This window comes from Mycetomoellerius zeteki, unplaced genomic scaffold (genome assembly GCF_001594055.1).
Source record: "Mycetomoellerius zeteki isolate Tzet28-1 unplaced genomic scaffold, Tzet1.0 scaffold164, whole genome shotgun sequence".
Classification (NCBI taxonomy): domain Eukaryota; kingdom Metazoa; phylum Arthropoda; class Insecta; order Hymenoptera; family Formicidae; genus Mycetomoellerius; species Mycetomoellerius zeteki.
The window spans coordinates 708,980-734,929 of record NW_017256594.1 but is presented as its reverse complement, the minus strand read 5'-3'; the positions used below and the strand labels follow the sequence as shown (position 1 = coordinate 734,929).

The window sequence follows — 25,950 nt, the reverse complement described above, 5'->3', positions numbered from 1 at the left end:
AGTCCGCCGACGTCGAGAGACGGGCGTCGGACGTCAGCTCGGACGCCTCCGCCACTTCCATGTTCATTGCCATTTAACATGCCAGCCATAAACATCCACGTTAAACAGCACATACGGTTCTCCGGTGCCGCGACTCCCTGGATTCAGCTCGATTCGCTTCGCGGGCCACTCCTAGGATTGGCAGCACATCCGTAGGGATCGCACGACGGCACCCGTATTACTCGGCGTCACGGTGATCTAACGTCGAGACTCTGCCTCTGACACATCGACAGATCGACACAGGTGCATCTACCTTGCGCGTACGCCATTGACTGTCGTCATCGCGTCCAGCTGTCATTGACACCGCCGTCGACACGACCGCGCGGGGTGCAGCGGATCGTCATCCGTCGATAACTCTCGTCGCGCTGGAAAATTCTTGAAAATCCATTTTCTTACTTCTGGGCGAGATAACGAGGCGTCAGAATGACGAAATGAAAGTGAGAGCTACGCGATGAACCGACTGACCGTTATGCAACGACTTTTACCGGAAAAGCAGAATGGAACGCATTGTGAATCTGCATTGCAATTACTTCGCGGAACGGTGCGTTTCTAATTGGAACGAGGGTTTCGCGTTGATTACGCTTCTTACACGATATATTTTACATATGTTTCCATCGGTCTCTAGGATTAATTATACGCGATACGAGATATTATTTTCCAGATGTTAATTGGTAAAAGCTTGTTCATCCAACAATGGTATACCGACGAAGAAACGTGAGTTTTAGGAGACAAAAATGGAGAACAGATGTCGTTGTTGCAACGAGTAATTTTGGTCACGTGGTCAGACCGAATTTCTGGGGAATAGGGTCGAAAAACCATGCAGGGGATTTTAAGAAGAAAAAGAATGTTCTGGGAAATATTGGAACTATTGGAAGGCGTGTCGAGCATGTGGTGTGTCTAGCCGGTGTGTTTTGCAACGTAAAGCTCAATAAAAATTAAAAACTGCTTTTGAATCATACAATAGCAGAAGGAAAATGAAGGTACCTTCGAGAGTATACCAAATTTTATTACTGTATTTTATTTATTTGGTGAAGCATCAAATTGTGTTTCTAACTCTTATAACCTCTCAAAAAATGTTACGTTTGTATACAGTGATTAATTAAAAATTACTTTTGTGTCATATCTAAATTTTGATATGTTAAATATGCAGTATAAGTAATACTCTCACCTCTAATTTTTATGTAATTTTGTACGTTTGTGTATTTTCAGGCGTAGAATTTATTCCGAGAAGGAAAATCATCACTTGGAATATATTCTGTGCATGAAAATACACAAATTTACGAAATTACAGGAAAATCGAAGGTAGAAGTGTTATATACTGTATATTTATCTAATGTACTTATGTATATATACATATATTGAAAACGAAAAAGAATTTTAGTTCAGTTTAGTCAAAGAATAAAATAGACAATAAAAAATAGACCTATTATTCCTTGATATATAATTTTTAAAATTTAATTTGTTTAAAATAATTTATAAATTTTATATATTGTTTAATATATTATTTATATTATAATTTTATATATTATTTTAAATCAGTATATTAATTCAAATACTAGTGTACTTATATGCATACATTAAAATTTAGAAATATTCTTTACTTGATGTATAATAATGCTTCTGCAGAAAAAAAAATGAAAAAAAGATATTTGATAAATAATTTCAGTTGAGCAAAGTGAAGCACAATAGATACAAGGCTGAGAATACTGTCGAAAATGAAGATTCGATGAATTCTGAATCCGATAATGAAAGTACAATAAATTCAGAGATTGATGAAGAGAATTCAGTAGACTCTGATAATGCAGATTTGATGGGAGAAGAGAACGATGACGAAGATCTTGAATCTGACAATGCGGATTCAATACAAGATGATGAAGAGGAAGAAATAGAATTGGACAGTCAAGAGATTGAATATCTCACAGAAAATCAAGAAAAGAAGAGGAAGAAAGTTACAGATGAATTAATCGAGATAGCACCTAAGAAAAAGAAAAAGTTAGAAAAAAATCTTTACAAGCAACCAACGGTCGAAGAACTCAGTCAGCTTAGGGAAACTGAGAATTTATTTCATTCAAATTTGTTTCGACTTCAAATCGAAGAGGTTCTGAACGAAGTGAGACTCAAAAATAAATATAAAGCGTTATTTGAGATTTGGTTTGGGAAGTTGAAAGCAGCAATTGAATCTATCGAAGAGACTGAAGAAGTTCCGGTAAGCAATACATCTGAACTGTAAGATATAAGAGGCAATAAAATATGTCTAATTTATTAATGTATTTCAGCTTGTAGATAATAATTTGAGTGATAAATTAGGTATTTGCATTCCTGTGCCAAACATACCAAAAAAAACTAAGAGTGTTTTTAAATTCTTGAAGCCATCCAACATTAGTGTGGTTGGATCTTATAATTCAGGATGTATTCTCGGATCCACTGTTACCGTGGACATAATGGTGGAGATGCCAACCAGTTCATTCCGGAAGCAGGATTATCAGAACTATGTGTATTTTAGAAAGAAAGCGACATATTTGGCGTTCGTAGCTTCGAATATAGGAAGCGATATCGCCGAGACTAAGAAATTTATCGGTGACAATCTAAGACCTTCCTTGAAGCTTCGGCCCAGTGGAAAGTTGAACAAAAAGGTAGACATAATGATACACATATCTGCGCAGCAAAGTAGTTTTAAGCTAAATAGATTTCTGCCAGAGAAAAATAGTGTTAGGCCAGGATGGTATTTCAACAACAAGGAAAGCAGTTCTTTGGAAGACGGTAAGTTTGATGATTTATAGATTTATATTTTAAATGAAAATTAGAGAAAATTAGTGTAAAATTTTATACTATAAAATATCATATTTTTTATATTGTGTTACTTTGCCTACAGCAAAGTCTTTACCTCCCACTCCACATTATAACTCTCTGGTATTGCATGACTTGATAATGTTGAGAACAAATTCCGAAGTTGCACAAGCAATAAAAGAGTATCCAAATTTGAGGGACGGTATAATTTTACTGAAAATATGGTTGCGCCAACGTGAATTAAATAAGGGATATGACGGCTTCACTAGCCACATCATTACTATGTTAGTAATCTATTTACTGCGCGAGAAAAAGCTGAACACTTTTATGAGCAGTTTTCAGATTATACGGAATGTATGGATTTGCTTAGGTATCTTGAAAAGTTATTAATTACATTATTTTTTTGTGTTATCCGAGATAGTAATTGCTTTTATTTGAAATAGCACAGGGAAATTGGTACGAGAGTGGAATTACCATGTGTGAAGACAAGAATAATCAGAATCAAGTATCCCATTATCACAAATACTACGATTGTGTCTTTCTTGATACAAGCGGATATTGTAATTTTGCTGCAAATCTATCGAAAGACACTTTTTCATGGGTACAGAGAGAAGCGGCGCTATGCCTGAAACATGTAGACAATATACACGTCGATAGCTTTCATGCACTTTTCATGCGAAACGTGCCATTTCATATAGCATTTGATCACATTTTATGGTAATTCACAGATTGATATAAATTGTATTGAAAAACGTCAGATCTATTTTAATTTTAACTTTTGTCATTTTTACATGTGTAGTTTTCGGGATAAATCCTTTTTAGAGATAACAGTGAATGCCAAATCTACCGTGGATAACAAACTAAATTATGGACCTGACAAACGTACTCAGGCGATTAAATTACTTTTTGATGTTCTGAAGAGAGGTCTAGGAGATAGAATTAATCGATTGTGCGTGCTACCCAATGTATGTAAGGAATGGGAATGCACCGAGGAGGTGTCAGATAATATTGAAAAGCTTGTTATTGGACTAGAATTGAATCCTGAAACATGTTTCGATATCGTGGATAAAGGACCTGAAGCGAATTTACCAGAAGTAAGCAAGTCATTGAAATAACGTCTTAAAATAAAGAATGCAACAATTATTATTTAAAGTAATAGTATATAATAATACTTTTAAAATTAATATTTACAATATGCTATAAAATATAAAACTTTGTATTTTATTTTGCAGGCAGTTGACTTCAGAAATTTTTGGGGCGACAAGTCTGAATTACGTAGATTTAAAGATGGAGCCATTCGTGAGGCTGTGATTTGGTCAAAAGGTAAAACTCTCGCAGACAAGAGAATGATATGCAGGAAGATAATAGTATTTCTATTAGAAACAAAGTTCAATATCTTCAAAAATCAATATTTATACGTCGCAAATCAAATGGAAGATTTGCTAAAATTGCACAAGGTAACTTTATGAATATTAACATATTCATTTGTTAAAATGCTTTATTCTTAATTACCACTATTTTCTTTAAATTTTATACTTTATGATTATGTACTTTTATTTAGTATAAAATAACGCACTTTGTGTACGGGACCGGTGAAGAAGCTACATTGAAGGTTTTGCAAGCTTTCAATACCTTAGAGAAGAATTTGATGTCTTTGAACGATATGCCTTTGACAATAAACGGTGTGCAAGGCTCGAGCCCGGTTTTCCGATATGCCGAAATCTTTCCACCGCTTGCTACAGTTCATCGCAAGATCGATGGTATCACCGAGGAAAACAAAAATTGCCTGAGCCTCTCAAAGAACATCACAAAATGCCCTACATATGTTCACGCGCTCGAAGCGACATTACAGTTGTCAACTAGTGGGAAATGGCCTGAGGAATTGGAAGCCATTAGGAAGACGAAGGCCGCGTTTCACATACAAATCGCGGAATGCCTCAGGACGCAGCATGCATTGACAGTACAGGCGAATCCTTCGTATATAGATGTTTATCAGGTTAATAGATTATTTTAATACTGTAATATTTCTAATAGTAACATTGTATTATAAATATCCTTAATAATATTGCATTTAAATTACATATTCCTCTTTTGATAGAGAATATAAAATTATATCTTTTTATTAGAATGGGTTCGTTTTTCGATTAAGAGTGGCACATCAGAAAGAAATTGCTTTAATGAAACAAGTTAAGGAAGACGGAGTGATTAAATACAGGGACAATGAAGAATCCATTGAATTAGAAAACAAATTATTTCATTTACCGAAATTGAGCAGCGCCTTGCATGGGTAAGAATTGATGAATGTAATTCTTGTTAGGATAATTCATATATTTAAAACTTAAGAACATATCTTTTATTTTGAAAGTAATACTTTTTCTTAAATTAGAATTTGTTTCGGATTTGATTGTCAGCAGATATCTCTAGACTGCATGATACAAGAAACGTTACTATAATTAATAATTACCTCTAAAGATGATTGATATAAAAATCATTCTTTAATAAATCTAAGATTTCATATATCATTATACAAAATACAAAATTTAGAGTATTGAAGATTAAATAAGAGATATGCCTCCATAATATAATTCATATGAGATGAATCATATATAATAAAGAAAAAAATGAATAGTATATATTACAGTCTCAATTCTCATTCTTTCAGATTGCATTCTCAGCAACCGTCATTCGGTCCCGCTAACTGTTTGGCGAAACGTTGGTTATCGGCGCAACTGTTGGACGACACTCATATACCTGAAATTGTAGTTGAATTGCTCATGGCATCGTTGTACCTAGCACCAGAGCCATATAAGCCGGCTCAGACGCCGCAAGTAGCATTTCTACGATTTCTGGAAATTGTTGCGAGAGCTCATTGGAACACCGATTCCGTGATTGTTAATTTCAACGGCGAGATGACCAGTAAATTAATATCTTAATATATTTCTCATTTCTTAATACGACTGAATTTTCGCAATTTCGAAATAATCATTTAATTGAAATAATCAATTGATATTAAAATCGAAATTGATTTTATCCAGATATCGTTACAGAAATTTAATTAGAAGATAATGATTAATTATTTATTTTAAATATTAAAAGCACTTTTCAGTATTTTTAATATCTATAATAAATAATCACTACCTTTCATTAAATTGGATTTCTGTAAGGATATATAAAGAAGATAACGAGCGGAAAATATTTATTTTAAACTATATATTATAGCTTCTGACCTTATTATGTAAAAAATGTATCAATACATGACGTTATATTTTACAGATGAAGAAATTGCTGCCATAGAAACATTATTTAATACAGCTCGCAGTTCTCTTCCACCTTTATTCATATCTACTCCTTACGATCAGCAGAAAACCTTGTGCACTAGAAAAGCTCCATCGCATTTGGTTTTAAATCGTATGAGTGTATTCGCGAAGGAATCACTGAAATTATTCGATGATTTATTGTTCAATAATACAGTCCTAGATGTAAAACCTATATTCCGTCCTCCGCTCTTGGAATATGATTGTTTGCTGCATTTAAAGTCACGTATGATTCCTAGAAGACTGCAGGCAGTCGATACATCCAGCAAAGCAAAAATTGTAGATTTACATCCATATAAGACTCATTCTCTTCAAAAAATTCCAGTCGTGGACTTCGATCCTATACAACGTTTCTTAAAAGATTTAAGAGTAAGTGTATTTATTTAAATTGTTAACAATTAAAAATAACTTAATTTTATTGAATTATATTGATGCACACTGTGTACTCCAGAAAAAAATTAATGTGTCACATGATTTAAATATTAAATAATCTAAATAGTTTGAAGCGCTCTGTATTCTATATGTTCGTTTCTTTTTCGTTTTCAGGATGGTTATGGGGATTACGCATTGTTTTTCCATGATACTTATGGTGGAACGGTGATCGGAGTTCTGTTGAAACCTACTGTCCTCGAGCGTAAAGATTTCAAAGTGTCGGAAGCCAATTGTAGAAAACTCGATGCTGATGGTAAACTCATCTTAAACATTTCGACAATGATCGAGGATTTTTACATTCTGGGGAGAGGTATTATACGCACGATTGATATTCCGAATAAAAAAAAGTTTTCCTTGACATCAGAGTCGATTACATAGGTATGTTCAAAGCACGAGAATCTCGAGATTTGTGAATCTGTACATATAGTAAACAAATATTTTTTTACAAAGAGACTACCGAAATATTATGTTAAAGAATTGTAAAAATATAATGCTCACTTATATTTGTTACGACATTAGCAGGAAGATTAGTAATTAACTTTCTTGCATTTATAGTTATAGTATAAAAAAACTAATTGTCGAATTAAATAATGGTCATTGTATATAAGCATGTCAGTATAGTTTTGTATGAGCTTGACGATTTTTTTTTCTTTATTGTCGAGTAATCACATGACCTACCGGAATAATCACACCTCATAAAACAAGTATATTTTTCTCAAGGTTGAATCTCGCCACATGTCAAGCAACATTGTTTGTCATATATTCTAAAAACCTAAATAAACCTGAACTACATTTTTTACTTTAAGTATTAAATCAAAATGGAGTAAATTAATGAATGTTGAATCGCAATAAATTTCTTTATTAAAATAAAATAATAAGATACATATTATTTTAAATGTTATTTTATTTAAATTATAAAAACCGATAATCAATATTACCTTAATTCCTTCTATTTTCTTATGATTGAACTCGTTTTCTTTTACGTTTCACAAATGTTACACACATTTAACACACATTGATTGGACATACTTTTGTAGATAATAAATAGATAGATAATAGCTCTTATTAAAAATCTGATGTTCGCAAATGATAATGTTATTGATAAAATTTATCATTAAATACATTAAATACATCAATTTAATTGCAATTGTATGAGATCTTTATTTTTTTTATTTGAAAATGTGTTCGCGCACGCGCGTGTATGTATATGTAGCGGCTATTATCTTTTAATTTATAATAAGTAATATTTTTCGTCAATAATAAAGTAATCTAAACCGCTATACGTAGAATAAATCCAGACTAGATCTTAGTACCTAATAATATTTTTGTATGTAAATTCTAAATACATCCTTCATTTATATAAACTGTACTCTGTATAATCTTAAATTGAAGCTGAAATAAAATTAAAATCGTCGATTTGATAATGATTTGCTACTAATAACTTAAAAACTTGTAAACAATATATACTCGTATATATACATACACATATCTAGATTATCATTCTGATATCTTATTGTTTATATACGTCGGTCTTTCAATACGTTTGTTCTTTATATACTAATTATTGCCACATGTATAATCACCCACTTCAGTGATTGAATTGGAAAAGACTTCGGATAGTTGAGAGATTTGAAATCTGACTGGAGTAATATTTTTCGCAATAAATTTTTTATAAGTTTTTAAGATATTAGTAACATTTTTATTAAATCAATGATCAATTTCATTCATATTATTTCATCTTCAATTTATGATTATATTTCAACAGTAATCGGCGCGCAATTCGTATAGCAGATATAATTGAAAAATGTATTTAATATCTACATTTAAAAATATTATTAGCCATTCTCTGAGATCTAGACCTGACAATATTCTTTGTATATTTTAAATTATAACAAGAACATAAAAGCAGTTTAATTTAATGTAATTCGATGTCTTGATTTCCTTTATTTCCTTTGATCTTAATTTAAATTCGATTTCTTTTGTTCTGGAATATTTTAAACACTTATACGTTACATTTATATGGAATTACAATATTAAAAGTAAAGGAATTACGAGTAAATGCGAATAATATTTGAAAATTATATTGAAATCGTCAACTTGGAGATGTAATGCATCTGCATATTAAAACAGATTTGTCTGAAAAATTATATTAAGATAATTAATTTTATTGAAAGAAAAGAAGTGGCAATAAAGTAATTATTATAAACATATATAATAAACAAAACTTTCTATCTTCCATTATCCAAATCCTGCAAACAAGAAAATAGCAGCATATTCTTTTTTTTGTTTATAAATATTTTATTTATCTTTTTGTTTCCACTGTAGCCATATAGCTACGTATTTTAAATTAAGAAATAAAATATTTTGCCGTGTATATTTTCATGTCTATGAATAAGCAATATTGAATAATAAATGCCTTACATAGGTAAATGCAAAAATTAATTTGTATAAATAACAGTTTGTATGATAGCACATATGATATTTTGAAACTTATCGGAAAAATAAGAAAAAAAAAGTTTTCAGTTATTACCATTTCGGTTTGATGATAAGAATTTCATTAAATGCAGTAAGGCCATGTAAAAATATAGCTTTGAAATATTTTAGTTGAATTTTTAAAAATAAAAAAAAATGTTTTTATTATGTATAATAATTTTGCAATAAAAATTATTCGTTCTTATTAAAATTAATACACACAAAGATCCGTGAATGTTTTCAGTATATAATATTTTTATAAACTGTTTATTTATTACGCACAAAGGTGCACAAAAGTACAAACAAATATTTTTTTTATAGCTATTAAATAATTGGAAACGAAAAGATTAAGTACGATTTTTATTGTCCAAACGTATTGAAGTAATTATGGACTATCGCAACAAAAAAAAAACATTTCGTGCGTTTTATTCAAGCATGGATGGGTATAAAAATTTTAATATCTGAAAAACTAAATAAACAATATATGAAACAATACATGAAAAGTCTTGCAAACATATTGATAATTAGAAATGAGATATCAAACGACTACGTGATATCATATTTCTAATAGCACAATATCATAGAAAATTACGCTTTAGTTTAATGAACGCGATTAATGTTTTTTATATTGATATAACCATATCAGCAGATTGTAGTAGTGCGAGTATTTATAAGTCGACGTAAACCGGAGCCGCTTAGTTGTCAAGAGTACTATAGTGCAAAATGCAACCGTTGGAACGGAGCGGTAAGTACACAATTTTCTTGGATCGAGATCAAATAACAGACGAAAATACAGACGATGTGTCTGCACCTTATACATATTCATCTTTCCTAAACGCTTTTGCGACGTTTCTTAAATAACACCTTCGTTATATGTAAAAAAATAAAAATTATTTAATTAATATAATTGTATTTATTTTAGAAATGCGTTTATTAATAATACTGATATTCCTCACTGTTGCCAAAGGATTTCAGTTTGTTGTTCAAAATGGTATTCTTGATGTAGCAGAAGATGGAGAGGATCCTAATATGATTATTAGCAAGCTCACGAAAAGTGGTGAGTTATAATATAATTTATATTTCTTAAGTTCTTCAGGTTAGTTAAATGATCAATTTCTATTAATTTCATACAAGCACTTAGGATCCAGCTAAACCGTTTAAGATATCTAATTCTATATAATTTTCTACGTTTTAATGAAGAAGCTGTATTGACAAAAATAATATTTATTTCAGATGGCACGAACATGTCTAATATCTTCCTCGCGAAGACTAATCAATTTGTAGACACTTCAATCAACAAGAATCCCGATGATCAAACCATCGTTATCACTCGTACAGTCTACGATCCTAATGGCGAACTCCTTGATTGTTTCCAACTTAGTGATGACACGCAATGGTTCGGAGGGCCAGAGTTTCGCCATCAGTACTGGCCTATACAGAATATGTGCTATGAGGAAGAGGCGTACTTGCCTACGCACCCTTCAAACATGGCAATAGCCGAGCGTTATTGGCTATCCAGCAAAGGGATTTACATTTACGTGGACTATGCAAGCCCGCTATTTCTCGATCAGAACAATTATCGAGATAAGTATTTATGCATGATCACCAAGAACAAAGCGCCCTATCAACATCGTGACATCATCAACGTCACGTACACAATAGGTGTTTTTCCGGATCCGACAACTGCTCATCAATATGCAGTAAAAAACCATTTGGGTAAGCCGACGGTTCTTCCCGACAGTCTGATGGTTCAATATCCTATATGGTCTACCTGGGCCAGATACAAGACCAATATCACCGCGAAAGTGGTAGAGACCTACGCGGACGAAATCGTCGCCCATGGATTCAAGAATAGTCAGATCGAGATAGACGATAATTGGGAGACCTGTTACGGTTCCGCCGAGTTTGATCCCGTCAAGTTTCCCGATGTCAGTGCTCTTACGAAGCTATTGAATGACAAGGGCTTCCGCGTCACTTTGTGGATACATCCTTTCATCAACCGAAACTGTGAATCCGCATACTCCACTGCTCTGAATAACGATTACTTTGTTAAAAATCTCGATGGAAACGTTCAAATGTCGTGGTGGCAGGGTAAGGATTGGTTTAAAATCAACGTTTCTTGTTGAAAATAATGTTTCTTTTCTGCTAAAATTTAATTGCTACGTTTTTTAATTATTAAACACCCTGCACTTAAAGAAATAAAAAAATATACCTAGATAAAGGATTGGGTAAGTTAACTTTTTTTGTAACCAAGTTAAGTTAAAGTTAATAGCTTTGAAAATTTAACTTAATTAAAATATAAGTTAATCCATAATGAAATTAATTGAATTAAAAGTTAAGTTAATAAAAAAAAGTAATTGAAAAGTGAAATGTTAAATTTGGTCCGAACGAACAACCAAAAAAAAAAGAAAAAGAAAAAGTTTGACCATTTTATATAATTTTTCGTTTTTTTCTTTTCTCGCATCATGTTATTAAAGAATCTGGTTATTTTTGTTCAAGTAACGATTACACAATATAAAATTATTAAATTATATACTCATTATTCTCTCGCATTGTGTCTGAGGATTGACTTAAAAAAAATCATATTAAAAGTTAATAGTTACTGATAAAATGTAACTAAATTAAGTTAAAAAGTTAAAAGTCTAAAATGTAACTAAGTTAAAATTAATTAACTTTTTAACTTAACTTTTATCTTTTTAACTTAGCACTACCCAACCCTGCCGAGATATTTATTTGTAAAGGATCGTAATTTATGTTAATTTTCAATCTTTTAATGTCATTCAATCATATATTTTTTAGGTTCAGATGCCGCCACGATTGACTTTACGAATGCGGATGCTGTGAATTGGTGGACGGAACGCGTGTGGCGTCTTCAAGGTTTAGGCATCAACAGCTTTAAGTTCGATGCCGGCGAGGTGTCTTGGTTACCACAAGTGCCGAAGTTGACCGGTCCATCTGAGTTGCAACCAAGTATATTCACCGAAGCATACGTCCGCAAACTCACATCCAACTTTCCCCGTAACATTGAAGTGCGGGTGGGATGGCGCACTCAGGATTTACCGACATTTGTTCGCATGATCGACAAGGACAGCAGGTGGACGTGGGACAATGGTCTACCCACGCTGATCACGACGCTATTGCAGATGAATCTCAACGGATACGTTTATGTGCTGCCGGACATGATCGGCGGCAACGGCTATCTCAACGGTTCTCTCGATGGAACGGAACGTCCATCTAGAGAGTTATTCGTCAGATGGTTACAGGCCACTGTCTTTATGCCATCGATGCAGTATTCTTTTGTGCCATGGGATTTCGATGAAGAAGTGAGTAATATGGATAATCCTAGCCGAGATGAATGGATTGCTGTACGATAAGTTAACGAATTTAATTTCTTTCATAAATCATAATATCGCGAAGAAATAATATCCATCTGTATTTTACCAGATTATCAACATCTGCAGAATATATACCGAATTGCACGAGAATTACACGACAGAAATTGTAAATGCCATGCAGCAGGCTGTTGAAAAAGGCACTCCTGTAAATCCACCCATTTGGTGGATTGATCCGCTCAATTCAGTTGCCCACAAGATTGATGACGGTCAGTTCGTAAGAATATATAAAATTACATTTCAAATTTGCCAAACATTTAAACAATCAATCTTATTCAAAAATAAGTGTTCATGACAAATCCAGAAAGCTTGGTCGTAAGCTATAAATAATTAATGATTGAATGTTGCTGCTTAAATGAATTACAGAATATCTCCTTGGTGAATCTATATTGGTTGCTCCGATAATTGAAGAGGGTGCCGTAAATCGTAATATCTACTTACCTAACGGAACATGGATTGATATGAATCGAGGAACCACTTATGAAGGACCGAGATGGATGGAAGATTATTATGCTCCTTTAGAAGTACTTCCTTACTTCAAGAGATTATCAACATAAAGAATTAAGAAATTTTCAGTAAAATATTTAAAATATTTATTTGTATAAATATATATAAATTATCTTGTAACATGTCATATATTTTGTTTCCGAGATTACATACCTTCCTCTTCTTATATGAAAATCGAATGTTAATCAGAGAAAACAAGCAGAAAATAAATTCGCTATCTACTTGTCAGTAAGGATCGAATCTCTGCGTTAAGTTTTTGAATCACTATGTCATCATCCGTGTAATTTCCATTAATGTCCTTAAAGTCACGTTCCTTCTTCAGTGCTTGAAATCGCTCATTGTATTCTTTTGATTTACCGTCAACGAGGGAATGTCGTAACAAATGTCATCAGCTGTCATAAATATTTGATTGTAAGTTTCTTTCGTAGGGGATTGTTTCGGCTTAATCGAAATTGATTTTATCCAGATATCATTACAGAAATTTAATTAGAAGGTAATGATTTATGTAATAATTAGGAATGATGTAATGATTGTATATAGGAAGATAAATATTTATTTTATATATTAAAAGCATTTTTCATTATTTTTAATATCAATAATAAATAATCACGACTTTTTATTAAATTAGATTTCTGTAAGGATATATAAAGAAGATAACGAGCGGAAAATATTTATTTTAAACTATGTATTATCGCTTCTGACCTTATTATGTAAAAGAATGTATCAATATATGATGTTATATTTTACAGATGAAGAAATTGGCGCCGTAGAAACATTATTTAATATAGCTCTCAGTTCTCTACCATCTCAATATTATTCATATCTACTCCTTACGATCAGCAGAAAACCTTGTGCACTAGAAAAGCTCCATCGCATTTGGTTTTAAATCGTATGAGTGTATTCGCGAAGGAATCACTGAAATTATTCGATGATTTATTGTTCAATAATACAGTCCTAGATGTAAAACCTATATTCCGTCCTCCGCTCTTGGAATATGATTGTTTGCTGCATTTAAAGTCACGTATGGTTCCTAAAAGGCTGCAAGCAGTCGATGCACCCAGCAAAGCAAAAATTGTAGATTTACATCCATATAAGACTCATTCTCATAAAAAATTCCAGTCGTGGACTTCAATCCTATACAACGTTTCTTAAAAGATTTAAGAGTAAGTGTACCCCTAATAATTTATTTAAACTGTTAACAATTAAAAATAACTTAATTTTATTGAATTATATTGATGAACACTGTGTACTCCAGAAAAAAATTAATGTGTCACATGATTTAAATATTAAATAATCTAAATAGTTTGAAGCGCTCTGTATTCTATATGTTCGTTTCTTTTTCGTTTTCAGGATGGTTATGGGGATTACGCATTGTTTTTCCATGATACTTATGGTGGAACGGTGATCGGAGTTCTGTTGAAACCTACTGTCCTCGAGCGTAAAGATTTCAAAGTGTCGGAAGCCAATTGTAGAAAACTCGATGCTGATGGTAAACTCATCTTAAACATTTCGACAATGATCGAGGATTTTTACATTCTGGGGAGAGGTATTATACGCACGATTGATATTCCGAATAAAAAAAAGTTTTCCTTGACATCAGAGTCGATTACATAGGTATGTTCAAAGCACGAGAATCTCGAGATTTGTGAATCTGTACATATAGTAAACAAATATTTTTTACAAAGAGACTACCGAAATATTATGTTAAAGAATTGTAAAAATGTAATGCTCACTTATATTCGTTATGATATTAGCAGGAAGATTAGTAGTAAACTTCTATGCTTTTAATTCTATGACAAAACTAATTATCGAATTAAATAATGGTCATATGTAATAGCGTTTTTCATTGGCAGAACTAGTGCGCACTTAGTGCACATTAAAGCTGTTGTACGCTATTCTAATCTAAATGTAAAAGTAAGATATTTCAAATGATAAAATGCCCAATGTGTATTTTATCAAATAGCACAATAAAATGTATTGAATATTTCGCGGTTTAATTCGTTTCTATATTTTTATTAAACGTTATATCTAAATGCCGATTTTTGTACAACGGCTTTAAAGTGCACTGAGTACGCACTAGTTCTGCCAATGAAAAATGTTATAAGTATGTCAATATAGTTTTATATGAGATCGACGAATTTTTTTTTCTTTATTGTCGAGTACTAGTCACACTATCTACCGGAATAATCTGGATAATAAAATATCACATCAAAATGGAGTAAATTAATGAATGTTGAATCGCAATAAATTTCTTCATTAAAATAAAATAATAAGATACATATTATTCTAAATGCTATCTTATTTAAATTATAAAAACGATAATTAATATTACCCTAATTCCTTCTATTTTCTTATGATTGAACTCGTTTTTTTATGTTTCACAAATGTTACACATTTAACACACATTGGTTGGACATACTTTTATAGATAACAAATGGATAGATAATAGCTCGTATTAAAAATCTGATATTCGCAATTGATAATGTTATTGATAAAATTTATTATTAAATACATTAAATACATCAATTTAATTGCAATCGTACGAGATATTTACTGTTTTTATTTGAAAATGTGTTCGCGTGCGCGCGCGTGTATGTATATGTAGCGGGTGTTATCTTATGTAATTTATAATAAGTAATATTTTTCGTCAATAATTAAGTAATCTAGACCGCTTTGTAGAATAATGCCAGACTAGATCTTAGTACCTAATAATATTTTTGTATGTAAATTCTAAATACATCTTTCAATTATATAAACTATACTCCATAATCATAAATTGAAGCTGAAATAATATCAGAATTAAATTGATCGTTGATTTGATAATGATGCTACTAATAACTTAAAAACTTGTAAATATATATATATATATGTGTACATACACATATATATCTAGATTATCTTTCTGATATTCAATATCTTTGTTCCTTAAATACTAGTTATTGTGATGTACATGATTACACACCTCAGTGATTGAATTAGAAAAGACACCACCCCGGATAGTCGGGAGATTCGAATTCTGGTTAGAGTAATATTTTTCGCAATAAATTTTATACCAGTTTTTAAGATATTAGTAACATTTTTATTAAATCAATGATCATTTCATTGATATTATTTCACCTTTAATTTATGATTGCATTTCAACTGTAATCAACGCGCAATTCATATAACAGATATAATTGAAAAATGTATTTAAAATCTTACATTTAAAAATATTATCAGGCATTCTCTAAGATTTAGACTTGACAATATTCTTCGTATATTTTAAGTTATAACAGGAACGTAAAAGCAGTGTAATTCAATGTAATTCGATGTCTTGATTTTCATTTATTTCCGTTGATCTTAATTCAAATTCGATTTCTTCTGTTCTGAAATACTCTAAACACTCATACGTTACATTTATGTGAAATTATAATATTAAAATTAAGGAAATTACGAATAAACACGAATAATACTCGAAAATTATATTGAAAGTTCGTCAACTTGTAGATGTAATACATCTGCATATTAATAATTTTATTAAAACAAAAGAGGTGGCAATAAAAAAATTATTACATATATATACAATAAACAAAACTTTCTATCTTCCATTATAAAACCTGCAAGCAAGAAAATAGCAGCGTATCTTTTTTTTGCCATAAATATTTTTTCCATAAATATTTTATTTATCTTTTTGTTTTCAATGTAGCCATATAGCTACGTACTTTAAATTAAGAAATAAAATATTATTTTGCCGTCTATATTTTTATATCTGTAAATAAGAAATGCCTTACATAGGTAAATGCAAAAATTAGATTGTATAAATAGCATATATAATAGTACATATGATATACGTATTTTGAAACTTATCGGTCAAATAAGGAAAAAAAGTTTTCAGTTATTACCATTTCGGTTTGATGATAAGAATTTCATTAAATACAATAAGACCATGTAAAAATATAGCTTTGAAATATTTTGATTGAATTTTTAAAAATCAAAAAGAAATGTTTTTATTATGCATAATAATTTTGCAATAAAAATTATTCGTTCTTATTAAAATTAATACACACAAAAATTCCTGAATGTTTTCAGTATATTAAAAGATTTTTAGAAATTGTTTGTTACGCACAAAAATACACTAAAGTACGAACAAATGTTTTTTTTATAATTATTAAATAATTGAGAATGAAAAGATTGAGTACGATTTTTATTGTGCAAATGTATTGAAATAATTATGGACTATCGCAAAAAAAAAAAAAATATTTTGTGGGTTTCAATAGAGCATGGATGGGTATAAAAATTTTAATAGCTGAAAAACTGAATAAACACTATATGAAACAATATATAAAAAGTCTTGTAAACATATAGACAATTAGAAATCAGATATCAAACTAATACGTAATATCAAATTTCTAATAGCAACATATAATAGAAAACATTAGATACGTTATTTATGATTTGATATCGGATTTTTAGTTTAACGAACGTGATTAATGTTTTTTATATTGATATAACAATATCAGCAGAATGTATAGTTGTCCGAGTATTTATAAGTTGACATAAATCAGAGCCGCTTAGTCGTCAAGAGTACTATAATGCAAAATGCAACGGTTGGAATGGAACCGTAAGTGCACAATTTTCTTGAATCGAGATCAAATAACAAATGAAAATAGACGATGTATCTGCATCTTATACATATTTATCTTTTCTAAACGTTTTTGTGACGTTTTCTTTAATTAACACATCTGTGTTGTATATACGAAAATAAAGATTATTTAATTAATGTAATTGTATTTATTTTAGAAATGCGTTTATTAATAATACTGATATTCCTCACTGCTGCCAAAGGGTTTCAGTTTGTTGTTCAAAATGGTATTCTTGATGTAGCAGAAGACGAAAGGGGTCCTAATATGATGATTATCAACCTTAGGAAAAGTGGTGAGTTATAATATAATTTATATTTCTTATGTTCTTCATGTTAGTTAAATGACCAATTTCTATTAATTTCATACAAGCACTTAGGATCCAGCTAGACCGTTTAAGGCATCTAATTCTGTAGGCTGTGTTTCTCACATATCCCTTATAAGATTTAATATTACAAATATGTTTTATATACATATATACATATATATATATACACGCGCGCTAGCTTTTCTGTCACTTCAATTACACTGTTATATCAAAGGAACAATGTAACCCAATCTCCTAAATTAAATATTTTTTCAATTTTTAACTTCCACATGTGTTAAAATGTAATTCAATCCATTTCTATGGTCAGTTTCATGATAAATAACGTCTGTATTAACATATAGACTTTAGTAAATAATGAAATAATTAGAGCTGCATTTAATACATTTTCTTGAATTAAATAGTTTAACTCCATTATTTTAGTTAAATTAATAGGATATATTGAGTAAGAATAGTAGTGACCTATAAAAATGATCAAAAATAATCCAAATTGAATATAATTTAATATTATGAATTTGAGTGTATTTTCGTAAGCTTCAATATTTCTTCGCGTTATTTAATATCTCCGCAAAATCAAAATGAATTTTATACGTTTTAATGAAGAAGCTGTATTGATAAATATAATATTTATTTTAGATGGCACAGAGATGGTTAATATCTTCTTCGCGAAGAGTAATCGATCTATAGGCACTTCAATCAACAAGAGTCCCGATCATCAAACCATCATTATCACTCGTACACTCTACGATCCTAATGGCGAACTCTTTGATTGTTTCCAACTTAGTGATGACTCGCAATGGTTCGGCGGGCCGCAGTTTCGCCATCAGTACTGGCCTATACAGAATATGCACTATGAGGAAGTAGCATATTTGCCTACGCACCCTTCAAACATGGCATTAGCAGAGCGTTATTGGCTGTCCAGCAAAGGGGTTTACATTTACGTGGACTATGCAATCCCACTATTCCTCGATCAGAACAATTATCGAGATAAGTACTTATGCATGATCATCAAGAACAAAGCGCCCTATCAACATCGTGACATCATCAATGTCACGTACACAATAGGTATTTTTCCGGATCCGAAAACTGCTCATCAATACGCAATAGAAAAGCATTTGGGTAAACCGACGGGTCGCCCCGACAGCCTGATGGTTCGATATCCTATATGGTCTACATGGGCTAGATACAAGACCAATATCACCGCGAAAGTGGTAGAGACCTACGCGGACGAAATCGTCGCCCATGGATTCAAGAATAGTCAGATCGAGATAGACGATAATTGGGAGACCTGTTACGGTTCCGCCGAGTTTGATCCCGTCAAGTTTCCCGATGTCAGTGCTCTTACGAAGCTATTGAATGACAAGGGCTTCCGCGTCACTTTGTGGATACATCCTTTCATCAACCGAAACTGTGAATCCGCATACTCCACTGCTCTGAATAACGATTACTTTGTTAAAAATCTCGATGGAAACGTTCAAATGTCGTGGTGGCAGGGTAAGGATTGGTTTAAAATCGACGTTCCTTGTTGAAAGCAATGGTTTTTCTCTGCTAAAATTTGATTGCCACATTTTTTAAATATTAAACACCCTACTTTACTTAAAAAAATAAAAAAAATATACCCAGATATTTATTTGCAAACGACCGTAATTTATGTAAATTTTCAATCTTAATGTGTGTCATTAAATTGTATCTTTTTTAGGCTCAGATGCCGCCACGATTGACTTTACGAATACGAATGCTGTGAATTGGTGGATGAAACGCGTAAGGCGTCTTCAAGGTTTAGGCATCAACAGCTTTAAGTTCGATGCTGGCGAGGTGTCCTGGTTACCACAGGTGCCGACGTTAAACGGTCAGTCTGAGTTGCAGCCAGGTATATTTACGGAAGAATATGTTCGCAAACTCGCATCCAACTTTCCCCGTAACATTGAAGTGCGGGTGGGATGGCGTACTCAGGACTTACCGATATTTGTTCGTATGATCGGCAAGGACACCAGGTGGACGTGGAACAATGGTCTACCCACGCTGATCACGACGCTATTGCAGATGAATCTCAACGGATACGTTTATGTGCTGCCGGACATGATCGGCGGCAACGGCTATCTCAACGGTTCTCTCGATGGAACGGAACGTCCATCTAGAGAGTTATTCGTCAGATGGTTACAGGCCACTGTCTTTATGCCATCGATGCAGTATTCTTTTGTGCCATGGGATTTCGATGAAGAAGTGAGTAATATGGATAATCCTAGCCGAGATGAATGGATTGCTGTACGATAAGTTAACGAATTTAATTTCTTTCATAAATCATAATATCGCGAAGAAATAATATCCATCTGTATTTTACCAGATTATCAACATCTGCAGAATATATACCGAATTGCACGAGAATTACACGACAGAAATTATAAATGCCATGCAGCAAGCTATTGAAAAAGGTACTCCTGTAAATCCACCCATTTGGTGGATTGATCCGCTCAATTCAGATGCCCACAAGATTGATGACGGTCAGTTCATAAGAATATATAAAATTACATTTCAAATTTGTCAAACATTTAAACAATCAATCTTATTCAAAAATAAATGTTCATGACAAATCCAGAAAGCTTGGTCGTAAGCTATAAATAATTAATGATTGAATGTTGCTGCTTAATTGAATTACAGAATATCTCCTTGGTGAATCTATATTGGTTGCTCCGATTGTTGAAGAGGGTATCGTAAGTCGTAATATCTACTTACCTAATGGAACATGGATTGATATGAATCGAGGAACCACTTATGAAGGACCGAGATGGGTGGAAGATTATTATGCTCCTTTAGAAGTACTTTCTTACTTCAAGAGATTATCAACATAAAGAATTAAGAAATTTTTTCAGTAAAATATTTAAAGCATTTATTTGTATAAATATATATAAATTATCTTGTAACATGTCATATATTTTGATTCCGAGATTACATACCTTCCTCTTCTTATATGAAAATCGAATGTTAATCAGAGAAAACAAGCAGAAAATAAATTCGCTATCTACTTGTCAGTAAGGATCGAATCTCTGCGTTAAGTTTTTGAATCACTACGTCATCATCCGTGTAATTTCCGGTCCTTAAAAGAGCGTCACGTTCCTCTTTCAGCGCCTGCAATCGCTCATTGTATTCTTTTGATTTATCGTCAACGATTTTATTACCATTACAAGGAATGTCGTAACATATATCATCAGCTGGTGTTAATATTTGATTGTAGATTTCTTTCGTAAAGGATTGTTTCGGCTTGATCACATCGATTTCTTTCTGAAGCTCTTTCAGCAAAAGTTGATCGTTATTCAAAGCTTTTCTGTCTGCAGACAAAATTTCCGCAATGCTATATGCAAGAAAAGTGAAAGTAAGTACAAGATGCGCTTCCATAAAATTATATTACGTATTTTAATTATCCCGATGTCATAATGTATTGTAAAAATCTACATGAAGCTTGTACAATAATCTGGTATCACTAAAAAATTTCAATTTTAAGAAATTTTACGTTAATATATATCGCAAAAAATAAAAATGTTCTTATTTTTACTTTCAATGTACCGATTTGTCAAAATTTTGTCAATAGTGCTTTAACCTGAAGTAGGATTCCTATAATAAGATCAGTTAAAATAATGCTGTAACATATAACGTACTCCGCACTCATCAGTTCTTCCCTACTGTTCTTGATTTGAACTTGCATAGCTTGTTGATAATCCACTTTCATCCTGTGTAATTCGCGAACCGCTTTGCTCCATTGCTCTCTAAAAAATTCTTTTCCCTTCTGAGCATTATCTAACTTTTCCTCGAGAATTTTTACTTCTTGCAACAAAGATGCTGTTTGATCTTGAGTTAATGATGCCTTTTGATACATTTGCAATTCGTCCATTTGTTTACTTATCGACGATTTCATATTCTCGTTTTCATACGATAATATTTCCATTTGTGCCTCTAAAGCAACTTTTTTCTCCTCAAGTTTGGCAATCTACATAAAATGCAATGTTGTATGTACATATCATGAAATATAATATTTAATAGTCCTCTTTTTAAGTGTATGTTACATGAAAGATCCGAAACGAAATATATGTAACTGAGATATTCTTCACAAACCTTTGACGTAAGATCACTTTGCGTTGCACTCAATAAATCTTTAAGTTCTTGTAACTTGGTTTCATATCTCCATTGCAAGTCCTTGTTTGCTTTTATCAGTCTGGTCTCATTTTCCAGGCTCTTCAATCTACGCTTTCGCAAATCTTCAGTAGCATTGTTTAAACTGTTGGCTAACGTTTTACATTGTTCGACACTATATGCAAGCTTTGATTCCAGATTTTCCTTCTGCATTCGCCATTCCTCACTCAGCATATTCAAATGTCGTTCTTCCTTTCTTTTGAGCTAATTCATACCACACAAATAATGTCATTAAATAGAAATTATCAATCAAATTGCTGTTATCTCGTTTTACCTCAGCTTTAAACATTTCTTTTTGGCGTTCCTTCCAAGTTTCGAGCTCGTCCACTATTTTATATGCTAAGCTGTCGTCCAATATTGGTGGGCCAAGATTTTTATCTTAAATAAACCATTTCAATAAATAGAGAACTGAAGTTCTATCATTAAGAAATAATACAATAGGAAACAAACATAAACATTTTAATAAATTTAATGTATACTTACCAATAGTTTCTTTCTTTAATATACAATGCGGTCCACGATCTTCTAATTTGAGTGTAATATCCACGTCAGCAATTTTATTTCGATCTGTATTGAACAGAGATAATTTATACTGACATTCGAACTGAAAAAAGTTTTTATTTTAATTTTTATTATTCTATAAGATTTGTATGTAATTATAACATTAATATTACCTTTTCTTGACAAAATAACGGTTTTACATCAAGGACTAGTAGTGACAATTCATCACTTTCGTTTTTGTCGTATATACTGATTTTCGGTGGAAAAGATTGTAGTAACTGTTTTATTTCATTTGGTGCGGATATAAAGTAAAATTGGCATACAACATCTTGCAATTTAACTTTCTCGTTTGGTAAAATTGGCATTGTTGCGTTCGCTGTTGACATGACCTCGGTTTTTGGATGGTGAAATCTATGTAGAAAAATTATATTAAAAAGAACTGAAAAGGAAATATCCTTATTATATTCTTTTAATTGAAAAAATATATATAAATCAAACCGAAATTCAATTTCTCGTCCCGATAACGTCTCAGATACCAATGATATTGCCTCAAGTGAAATGCGTAAACAATAGCAGTGATAAGATCCTACATCTCTGATATGATTTTTATTAATATTATACAGCATTCCATTGCACAAGCGCGAACACGTAACTTTAGACTCCGGTTGATGTTTTAAGCATTGGCAATCAACAGATTGTTTGTTTACATTTTTATATTCCTTTGTACATTTTGTTTCACGAGAAATATTCCTGAAACTAGATTTTCCATAATCACCACTAGGATTTCTGTGAGACTCAATTTCTGGATATTTCTGAAATCAGATATTTGAAATTACATATAATCTTTACACTATCAATTTTGATAATTACTGGGGTGGGATATTGTCGATAAAATGATTAAGTTTCTATTCTACCTGATCGACATTATTTATACTTTCTTCATTACGATTCATTTGAGTGTTAGACATCATACAATTGTTAGAGTTCATTGTTGTATCAGAGTTGAACAAAATATTTGTTTTATTTCCAATATATTGCAAATTAAGTTGCAAATCAAGGTAAGGTTTCTGATGGTTCTGGTTTTCAATGGGTTTTTCTATCGAATCTTGTTTAATTAGAAAACATTGTTCGTTTAAAGTAGTACTTGCATGCGTAGTACATTTGAGAAATTCTTGCAAATTATCTGCGGGTACTAGAGATTGCAGATTAACTGATGATTCAGCTATTACGCCATTTTCATGTTTTAAATATATTAACAAATATGGTTTTGATTGTAAATATTGTTTTAAAACACTTAAGGAGCTTCGTATTCTCATTATTACTTTTTCGGAGACAAAATGAGATTTTCCAGACTCTGTCTCGAACGGTTTAAGTTCTACATCGTTTTCCAGAACTCGATATGATAAATGTACAGTACTATGTTTATTTGGATTTTGTGGTAATAATAAATGCAAATTTCTTATATACATAGCCATAATACTTAATATGAATAATTCACAACAGGTGTCTAAAGGCCCTAATTGAATCAATTGTTCATCAGGATGCAAATAAGGGATTATTTTATTACTTTCCAAAATGACATCTTTTTCTATCAAACTTCTTAGCTACGAAATAATATATGATAGTGATAGCTTATATATATAAGTTTATATATTTTTATTAATCTAATTATAATTTAATAATAATATATTAATATATTATACTATTCTCTCACTTTATTAATAATTATTTGTTATTCCGTTACTAGGAGAACATAGATTATTATTAAGCTCGGAATATACTATTCATACAAAATAATAGAACATTTTACCTCTACTGTTGGATTTAAAGTTACATCCTTCCGATCTTCAACTCTTAATGCAAGAAGTAACTCAGGTTTTTGTATTTTAAGATTGCTCTGTAATCCCAGCAACTTGTGCCAACTTGCTTTTGGACTCAAATCTCCACATTTAGACATTACTTGTGCAGAACGTATGTTTAGTAGAATGTATCCGAGTCTCTCTCTACCTTCGTTCTCTTTAAAAGCAAAGCATTCTAATTTTAATGAGACGTGCTCTGATCGCATTCTATAAATTGAATACAAAATGAAATATAATATCAAACATCAGTACTTTATTAGCAAGTAATAGCGATTTGAATAAAAAGAACATATACCATCCTTACCTTCTCAGCATTACTTTATTAGTTTCCCAAACTAAGTCTGTGATATATTGTGGAGTCGGACACGACTCGATTCTGTCAGTTTCTAAGGAATGTCCATTTAAAGTTCCAATCAATAACGTTGGTTGTAAAACTTGTTCAAAACCCTTCCCTGTAACATATACATACATAAAATTTTATTTTATAGCAATAATTGCTATCATTTGATAAACAATTTGATTTCCTCATAAGTTCCACATAAATTTCCCTAATCATACTATTATAATATTATCACAATTCATAAGTTATATAAATTAATAATATTTTGGGCTTTCTGTTCCAATTATTATTAAAATTATGACATAATTATAAAGAATAAGTATATTTCTCTAGAAAAGAATTTTCAAGGAAAACATCAATTTTAGAAATAAAACTTGCACTGTTCTTAAGGTATACATAAGGATACATCTATAAAATTTTACCTTCTTTTATGCTCAAAATGATTTGCACATCAGATTTAGTTGCTTCCGTCATTTTACTTCCATAAAATATTCAGTTCCATAAAATATACAAAATAACAAATTCGGCAATATATTGCCATGTATTTACACACTCCAGAGTCTCCCGGATTCAAATCCGCTGTCATGGTAACGGATTCATAAACACGAATCGCGTTCTCTGATGCAGCAGAAGTTGTCCTAAAGAAAAAAGGAGAAATTAGAAAATACATATTAAATGTCTCTATACATTATTACTCATATTTTAATATAATCCTCATTAAAGTGTTTAAAAATCGACCCACAAACTTCGCACGCCCGGTGAATCTCCTTTTTGCTTCTCTCTCTTACACACGTCCACTTCCATCAACAGGTCTGTTCGTCTTGCACTCAACCATTTCGCTTTCTCTCCCTCTACAACGCCTGAATAATTATCTTATTTTAAGGCCCAGTTCCATAACTCACGATTAACTGTTAACCGAGGTTCAACTTATTCATTGTCTCTTTCCAATTCTAAAATTAGAAAAAGACAATGAATAAGTTGAATCTGGATTAAGAGTTAACCATAAGTTGTGTCAAGTTGTGGAACTGGGCTTAAATGCATAATTTGTTCGCATTGCTTGAAATCCCCTAAAATTTTTCCATTTAAAAGGAGATAAATATATATTCGGATGTTGGAATGAGAGAAAGTAGATTTGTTTTCGTTACTTGAAATCCCTAAAAATTTTTGAATTTAAAATG

At 31.6% G+C, this 25,950-nt stretch overlaps 5 protein-coding genes across 5 annotated transcripts; 4 read left to right on the top strand and 1 right to left on the bottom strand.

The window, feature by feature from the left end:
* Positions 1–891: 891 nt before the first annotated feature.
* On the top strand, positions 892–7,209 carry LOC108721286 (nucleolar protein 6). The gene is made up of 12 exons (XM_018445764.1): positions 892–1,019; positions 1,706–2,245; positions 2,316–2,799; positions 2,912–3,196; positions 3,270–3,543; positions 3,626–3,920; positions 4,059–4,283; positions 4,388–4,822; positions 4,953–5,113; positions 5,489–5,742; positions 6,100–6,509; positions 6,687–7,209. Exons 1-12 carry the CDS (start codon positions 1,014–1,016, stop codon positions 6,948–6,950), a joined length of 3,633 nt encoding a protein of 1,210 aa, XP_018301266.1. The 5' UTR covers positions 892–1,013; the 3' UTR covers positions 6,951–7,209.
* A 2,495-nt stretch (positions 7,210–9,704) lies between these two features.
* LOC108721195 (uncharacterized family 31 glucosidase KIAA1161) lies at positions 9,705–13,004 on the top strand. Its single transcript, XM_018445601.1, has 6 exons — positions 9,705–9,789; positions 9,967–10,101; positions 10,278–11,135; positions 11,844–12,367; positions 12,489–12,645; positions 12,803–13,004. The coding sequence occupies exons 1-6, from the start codon at positions 9,768–9,770 to the stop codon at positions 12,991–12,993; spliced, it is 1,887 nt and encodes a 628-aa protein (XP_018301103.1). The 5' UTR covers positions 9,705–9,767; the 3' UTR covers positions 12,994–13,004.
* An 830-nt stretch (positions 13,005–13,834) lies between these two features.
* Positions 13,835–14,587, top strand: LOC108721184 (nucleolar protein 6-like). Its single transcript, XM_018445591.1, has 3 exons — positions 13,835–13,964; positions 14,063–14,106; positions 14,294–14,587. The coding sequence occupies exons 1-3, from the start codon at positions 13,835–13,837 to the stop codon at positions 14,555–14,557; spliced, it is 438 nt and encodes a 145-aa protein (XP_018301093.1). The 3' UTR covers positions 14,558–14,587.
* Positions 14,588–17,486: 2,899 nt separating this feature from the next.
* On the top strand, positions 17,487–20,736 carry LOC108721183 (uncharacterized family 31 glucosidase KIAA1161). The gene is made up of 6 exons (XM_018445590.1): positions 17,487–17,543; positions 17,723–17,857; positions 18,524–19,381; positions 19,587–20,110; positions 20,232–20,388; positions 20,546–20,736. The coding sequence occupies exons 1-6, from the start codon at positions 17,522–17,524 to the stop codon at positions 20,734–20,736; spliced, it is 1,887 nt and encodes a 628-aa protein (XP_018301092.1). The 5' UTR covers positions 17,487–17,521.
* Positions 20,737–20,806: 70 nt separating this feature from the next.
* On the bottom strand, positions 20,807–25,694 carry rha. Its single transcript, XM_018445745.1, is given in 12 exon segments — positions 20,807–21,236; positions 21,541–21,869; positions 21,995–22,276; positions 22,347–22,450; positions 22,556–22,676; positions 22,747–22,984; positions 23,072–23,385; positions 24,384–24,639; positions 24,737–24,884; positions 25,195–25,249; positions 25,251–25,410; positions 25,515–25,694. Coding segments are annotated over 12 exon segments (2,403 nt in total). The 5' UTR covers positions 25,577–25,694; the 3' UTR covers positions 20,807–20,902.
* Between the last annotated feature and the right edge of the window lie 256 nt (positions 25,695–25,950).